Here is a 7,500-nt window from a genome sequence, read left to right on the forward strand (position 1 = left end):
TGTATATATATATACATATATATGTATATATATGTATCTATATATATATATATATATATATGTATGTATATACGAGAAACCATATATATTAGTGTTTCTGAGGTAAGAATTTGCTTTTCTTCTACCATCGACTGTTTTAGCGATATAGAAATTCATACTAATACAAAAGAATGTATGGGGGCACGGGAAAACACGGTTATCTTTTACATTTTTCTTTTTTTTTTAGATTTATACTATAGATACTGACTTTCTTCACCATGGCTACAAGAGGATGCGGGAATTCACCAGATTCATTCTGTTTTGTGTGAGGCTTCTATGTTGGACCTAAACGTGTATCACATGAACTTGTGAAAGATGCGAAGTACTGGATTGTTTATGGACTACTTTGGAATGAGTATGGGCGACCAAGAAAAACCATAGGCCCCTCATGTGATATGTGGACGTTGTTGATCAAACTGAGGTTGTCTGCGAGGTGCAAGGAAAGCAATGCCATTCCCTGTGTCAAGAGTTTGGCGAGAGCTAATAAATCATCACGATGATTGCTACTTTTACATGATTGATGTATCAAAGTACACTAAAGCTAACGGAAGAAAATCCCATCCATATCCCAGTATTTTATCCTCTATTGCACTTGTCTCATATGCTGATCACTTACTGGTTCCTCCGCCACCAGAACAAATCTTATCAAATTGTGAACCTTATTCTTTGTAACGGAATCGATACTGAGATCTTCCAAATATTTAGCTATGTTTTCTTGTAATACAGTGACACTTACAATTCATATTTATGTTCCAGTTAATAAATGCATCCTTTTTTCAGATAGTGGACATGATGGAGGCATCAGAAGAGTGAGAATATTGTGACAATAAGAAATTAGATGAAAATTTTGAGCCAAGACTGAGTGCCCGCCCACACTTTCCAAATCAACGTCAATTAAATAAGCTCATTAAGAACTTGGGTATAACTCATGAGCCGAGCTTTTAGACTCCAGAATGGGTGAATGGAATCTGTTGGGGAGGACTGTAGATCAACAGTATTCAGAAAGCGGCATGAGGAATTCGAAGTATACTTTGATATACTATAAGTGAGGATCTCTGCTTCTGCGAATATATCAATGGCTTATCTAAAGCTATTGGATTTGATCGCAATTCTGAACAATAGCGACTGTTCATAGATAGTTCTACAAAAAGCCTCAAAACTGTTTTACTACATCCCTGCTTCTCGAGAAGTTAAGTTTTGATGAGTTTAAATGGGATATTTGTGGTGGCGATTTTAACATGCTCGCCTTCTTACTTGGATAACAAGTGTTTGTGTTTTCTTTGCCTATGGGACAGTCGGGTTGATGATGAACACTATCAACCAGGAAAATTCAGTGTTATTAGACAGCCTCTTGTAGAGCCTGCCAAAGTGTTGGTATTCCCATTTCATATAAAACTTGGTTTGTTAAAAAAGTTTGTGAAAGCATTAGATCATGGTGAAAATGCATTTCAGGAGATTCCTTTACTCTTTCCAAAGCTGTTAGAGGCTAAAGTTAAGGAAGGTATATTTACTGGTCCGCAGGTAAGGAAAATGTTGTGGTCAATGCAACATGAGAGTGTAAAGAGTGATGTCGGAAGAGAGGCGTATAGTGTGCATGTCGGGATGTAGTTAATGGATTCCCTGGTAATAATAGATACCCAAACTACAACTAGCTCGTAGTGAACTTTTGGAAAGTTATAAGAACTTAGGATGTAGAATGTCATTAAAGGTGCACTTATTGTATTCACATTTTTTTTTTTTTTCTTAACTTGGAAGAAATGAGTGAGTAGCATGGTGGAAGGTTCCATCAGGACATTGCTCCAATGGGGAAAAGATACCAAGGAAGACGGGACACTGCTATGATGGGAGACTATATGTGGTCATTGGTGTGTAAAGATCCAGGAACTCGTAGTAGGAAATCACGCTCATCAGTCCATTTCTAGTGGGCTCTTATAACAGTATCACATGCTTTTATTCTTACATTTCCTCATTGTTTTAAAAAGGGAATACAAAGACAAAATACCAGCTACTATTTATAGACAATGTGAATATACTAAATACAGTGTACTATGGAAGCTATGTATAGTAGGTTTTGTATATAAAACCCCAATCATCTTTTAAAGTATCGATGCTAAGCAATTTTCATTTATATTTTCAAAACCAGGAGGGAAAACGGCTTTAGAAAAACTAAAGGCATTTCAAGAAACAAAACTAAACTAGTGTTACTCCGACGTTATGGTTATGAACTTCCCTTCTACACACAAACTCTTTGCAAATCGTACTCTCCTCCGTCATATAGAGGTCCGATCACCACACTAAAAGAAACTTAAGAAAGATAGGCAGGATACAAAGAATGACAATCATAATTATTTTCATGAAAGTAGCAGTTGCCGACAAGACTGACGATTTAAACACCTCCTTCTCTTCTCCTCCTCCTCCTCCTCTCCACCTCCTCCTCTCCTCCTCCTCCTCCTCCTCCTCTTCCTCCCCCTCTACTTCCTTTCTCTCTCCGTTCCCTCCTTCCCCCTTATTTAATCTCAAGCATATGTATCTCAGCTTGTACTTGAAAAACCTGTTATAAGCAAAACGTCGTACAAATAAAGGCACCGTCCTCATATGGTGTTTAACTCGTCAATTATAACTATCCCAGAACTGGCTGATAAGCCCCATGAGTACAAATAAATATTAGTACTTTCAACTTTGGTGGCGCAAAGAAAATGAGTTGACATGGTAATGATCTTTAGAAAAAAAAATGCCAGTGCGTTGCTTAAAATATGTTAGAGAGCACAGTTAATGGAATAAACTGAAAATATAATCCAAGTAAATAACATTAATGAATTTAAGACAAGGTTTGATCAACGGAAATATACCTATGAGTACAAATAAATATTAGGACTTTCAACTCTGGTCGCGCAAAGAAAATTAATTGACATGGTAATGAACTTTAAGAAAAAAAAAAAAAACAGTGCGTTGCTTAAAATATGTTAGGGAGCACAGTTAATGGAATAAACAAAAAACATAATCCAAGTAAACAACATTAATGAATTTAAGACAAGGTTTGATAAACGGAAATATAGAGGTAGCCACCAGATTGGACCAAAAGTCATTCAAGAAAGAAATATTGTGTTGTTCTCTGGGTACGGCTAGAATGGGGCATTGTAAAGTGAGGTGTAAGGTGCTCTATGTGTAACGGTTGCACCTGAGGATCTTGTCTTTTCTCCGAAGCCAGCCCTATTATTTTCTGATACTTTCTCTGTGCTGGATGCTTCTTGCATCTCTTATAATATTTTTTTTTTTTTTTTTTTTTTTTTTTTTTGGGTGGGTCTTGATGTCCGATATGGTTTGATGGAATAGGAAATATAGTGCTCGGTCTTGAAGAGCTTAATTTGTAATATGAGTATGAATCTGTTTTTGGGTGGATGTATTGTGTGGCACAGAATTTGTTGTAGATATTCAAATATTATGTTGCTGGATTTTTTTTTCTTTACCTTCATTTTGTTAGGATTGCGTGGTGTAATGTAATGTAATGTAATGTAATGTAATGTAATGTAATGTAATGTAATGTAATGTAATGTAATATAATATAATATAATACAATATAATATAATATAATATAATATAATATAATATAATATAATATAATATAATATGATATAATATAATATAATATAATATGATATGATGTAATATAATATGATATAATATAACATAATATAATATGTGATTTTGGTACACCCACTTATTATTTTCAATGTTTAATTTTGTATACCTTGTGAAGTGTCTATGCTTTTTTCTGATTACTGTGAACCATGAAGATATGCTGTGAAAACGTAATCGAGTGTGATTTTTAAGATTAGCTTGTAGAGCTTCCCCCCATGTAAGGGGGAAAAGGCCTTTAGTATATGTATGTATATGCTTGTAGAGTGTGATTAGTTTCCTAATACTGTCCAAAACTTGTGTTTACAATTTATCTTAATATTTTCATTTCAATTTTGTTTTTCACAGGCATATATCTGATGTGCGGGTTGAAGGTCGTAGCGGGTGTAGGCTACGGAAAGAAGGACGGAACGTTTAGTGAGCCATTTTCCTTTGGTGTTTAAGTCAGAACTGGTTCTGTTATTGGTCAAATCTGGGGCGAAACTTCCATTATATTATTTCTGACCCCTTTTTTTCCAGTTCGGCTAAGTAAGTTTTAGTGTTCTTATACACAGAACTGCCTGAATACTACAGCGAAGGCAACACACACATATACTCGTCCCCCCACATACATACTCGTTCTCCCACATACAATGTTTGCTTTATCCTATTATGACATGGTAAGCATCTAACGAATAGTATATGATGCATTTAAGGGTTTTGCTGTGGTAACGCCTGTCAATTCCATTTAACTTAGATGAATCGCAGGTCTTTATACGTACATACGGCAGCAACAAACAATGAAAATGTCATGATAGAATCGGAGTAAAAAATGAGTGAGGAGTTAAACAAATATTTTCTCTCGGTGTTTACTAATGAGAGGTTAGATAAGGTACCTGACTGCGATCCGATTTTCAGTGGCGATGAAGAAAGTAGACTATCTAATATCAGCATTAGTAAAGTAGAAATAGTCAAGCAGATGGACTTAAAGCTACAAAATCCCCGATTCCAGACGAAATTTTTACGATGATGAAAAACAATATGGCAGGTACCACTGATAAACTTAAGAAAAATAATGTGGTATGTAAATACTCATGTGATTTATACAAAGATGGTGTGCTTTGCAAAGAAGAGTATATAGGCCATACCACACAAACTTTAACTCAGAGGCTCACACAACACATGCAAAATGGCGCGATAAAAACCCACGTAACAAAATCCCTCAATACCAGCATTACATGTGACCAACTAAATAAAAGCACCTCAATTTTGGTTAAGAATAATAATGGGAAGACTCTGAAATGTTTAGAGGCTGTTTTTATTAGAGACCATATGCCATTAATCAACATTCAACAAAATATGTGTGGTAATTTAGAACTCTTTGGAGCATCCCGTGTCACCCATAGAACATGACTCGTGTAGCCATTGACCCCTCCTTTTTGTCTTCTTTTCTGTATTTATAATCTTGTAAGAAATGTCTTATATAAAAAATACCAGAGATACCTAATGTGTAGGCGAAACGTCGTTAAATGTTGGTTTTATTTCCAAAGATGGACTCGTTCGGAAATGTTATATTTTCTCTCCCTGCTTCAGAGAAGATATTACTCAGGAGAATAGAAAGTCTTAAGAAGAAAATCACCAATGCAGAGTATGCAGTGATTTTTAATAGAAAATGTATATATACAGTATAAATATATATATATATATATATATATATATATATATATATACACACACACATATATATATATATATATATATATATATATATACATACATATATATATATATATATGTATATATATGTATATATATATTATATATACATATATAAGAAAACCAAAGAATTCCAAATGTAAAGCTGCAAGACATGTAAGGAGACTGAAAAAAGTTGAGAATAACCACATTGAAGCACAAAGAGAATGACGAGATGATAATTATATATACTGCACATAAGAGAAAGTTATAGAAAGAACGAACAGACATAATCTGCTATTACGAAATGAATGATCAACAAGATGTCATGTCAAGAAGTTGAAATTAAATGCTTGAAAGATGTTAATTATTATAGTTTTCATATAGTAGACTCATGGAACAAATTAGACGAATCTGTAGTCCACGACAGCAACATAGATTTAAGGTAAATTTTGATAAGGGGAGGAGGACTAAGAGACGGGACCCCATGAGTACAGCTCCAACTCAGAATGCTTTAACTAGTGTAGGGCTTATGGTCTCTTGCAGTCTCCTTCATTCTTATGTTCTTAACTGGGTAGGTGCAGCAAGGTTAATACACATATGTATACCCACAGGTATATTGAAACAAGTAACAAGTAAATTCGTGCACGTTTAGACGGATACAGGAACATTCACAATACTGAACCAGCATTGGTAAACAATAAGCATTAAAGAAAACAGAAACACCAAAGGATAAACTGTTATTCAAACGCGTGTACGATGGCAAAATACTGTACATACCGAAGGAATTCAGACGATCTCCTCTCGCAGTTGACTTTACGGCACATGACTATCCCCGCCTCTGGGGCTTGAATCACCTGGAAAAGCGAAGAAGTCCATAATAAGGATTACAAAGGATTACAAAGGCGGAGCATACCGACAGGAGACTTTTTTATCCATATCTAGGTCGGATGCGAAAAAAATCATATTAATAATAAAATAAATAAAAACTATAATAATGAAAATAACAAATAAAATACATAAATAAATGCATAGCTATATTTAGATAATAAACAAACAGGTGAATAGTAAATAATGATAAATTGACATATAACTAATAATAAATGAAAATCACACAGACAAATGATAACAAAACAAAAACAAATAATATAAGATAAATTATAATCATTACAGCATCTTACTTAGGTATCTATCTATATGATTCTTAAAGCTTCGAACTGAACTACATTGCACTACCTGTGCAGGAAGCTGATCATGTGAAAGAAGCGTGTCTAGTCGGAACTCTCCATCTTTCATGCTAGCCTAAACCTGACCCAGAACATCATGATAATTTTATTCCGCTGAAGGACGTCCTCTAGACGTCCCTAGCGACCGAAACTCAGTTCAAAGTTCATCCATCACTTCACCATAATTTTTTCTTTTTACACAGACGCATGAGCGGCTAAGGGTTAAAACAATGACATATCACAAAAGGAGGACAAATCTCCATTCATATAACAATTTTGTTGCTCACGGAGTTTTCCCTTGGTTGAATATCACCCAGTGACAGCAACAATAACTGTGCAAGTCGTTAATAACAGCAAAAAGGTTAACTGAGATAGATTTAACCCTTTTGCAGCGCAGTGGGTTTTTCTCAGCTGAAAAGATTTGTCCGGTCTGCAACCAAAGCAAATGTACAAATCATGAATAGCAGTGTTAAAGGTAAAGATAGAAAACATTCTTTTTAGAACAGTTAAAGCGAATTCTGAAAGCACAAGGATTTTATTCTCGCAAATACCAGGTTATGATTCTATCCAGATTAAAGGAGAAATCGAAACTAAAATGGAAACACATATTCAATATCAAGCGTTTTAAAAGACTATGTCTTAACCTTTTCGTTGTCAATCTATAAGTTTTATTCTCAATGCGATTGACTTATGAGTCTGATCTATCCTACTAACTCATAATTTTAACCTTCACCAAAGACTAGATTAATGAATAAAATGTTTGAAAAGAGTCTGAGAATTCCAAAAGACGAATCTGTCGCAACAAAACCGTAACATTGATGGAAATATGTCGACCTTACTGGATTTACTTTTGCACAAAATTATAACCTCAATACAATCTTGTAGTGAAGTGATACTTCTCTTCCGATGTGAGGCAATTACCTTA

At 34.6% G+C, this 7,500-nt stretch overlaps 1 protein-coding gene across 1 annotated transcript in view; it reads right to left on the minus strand.

Annotated features, from left to right (window-relative positions):
- LOC143033447 (uncharacterized) overlaps positions 1–7,500 on the minus strand; it is a 1,606,485-nt gene that overhangs the window by 681,870 nt on the left and 917,115 nt on the right. Inside the window, exon 7 of the mRNA XM_076198904.1 lies at positions 6,130–6,206. Coding sequence (XP_076055019.1) covers positions 6,130–6,206 — 77 coding nt within the window. The remainder of the gene's footprint in view (positions 1–6,129; positions 6,207–7,500) is intronic.

Source organism: Oratosquilla oratoria, chromosome 15 (genome assembly GCF_046742065.1).
Source record: "Oratosquilla oratoria isolate Oo_2021 chromosome 15, ASM4674206v1, whole genome shotgun sequence".
Lineage (NCBI taxonomy): Eukaryota > Metazoa > Arthropoda > Malacostraca > Stomatopoda > Squillidae > Oratosquilla > Oratosquilla oratoria.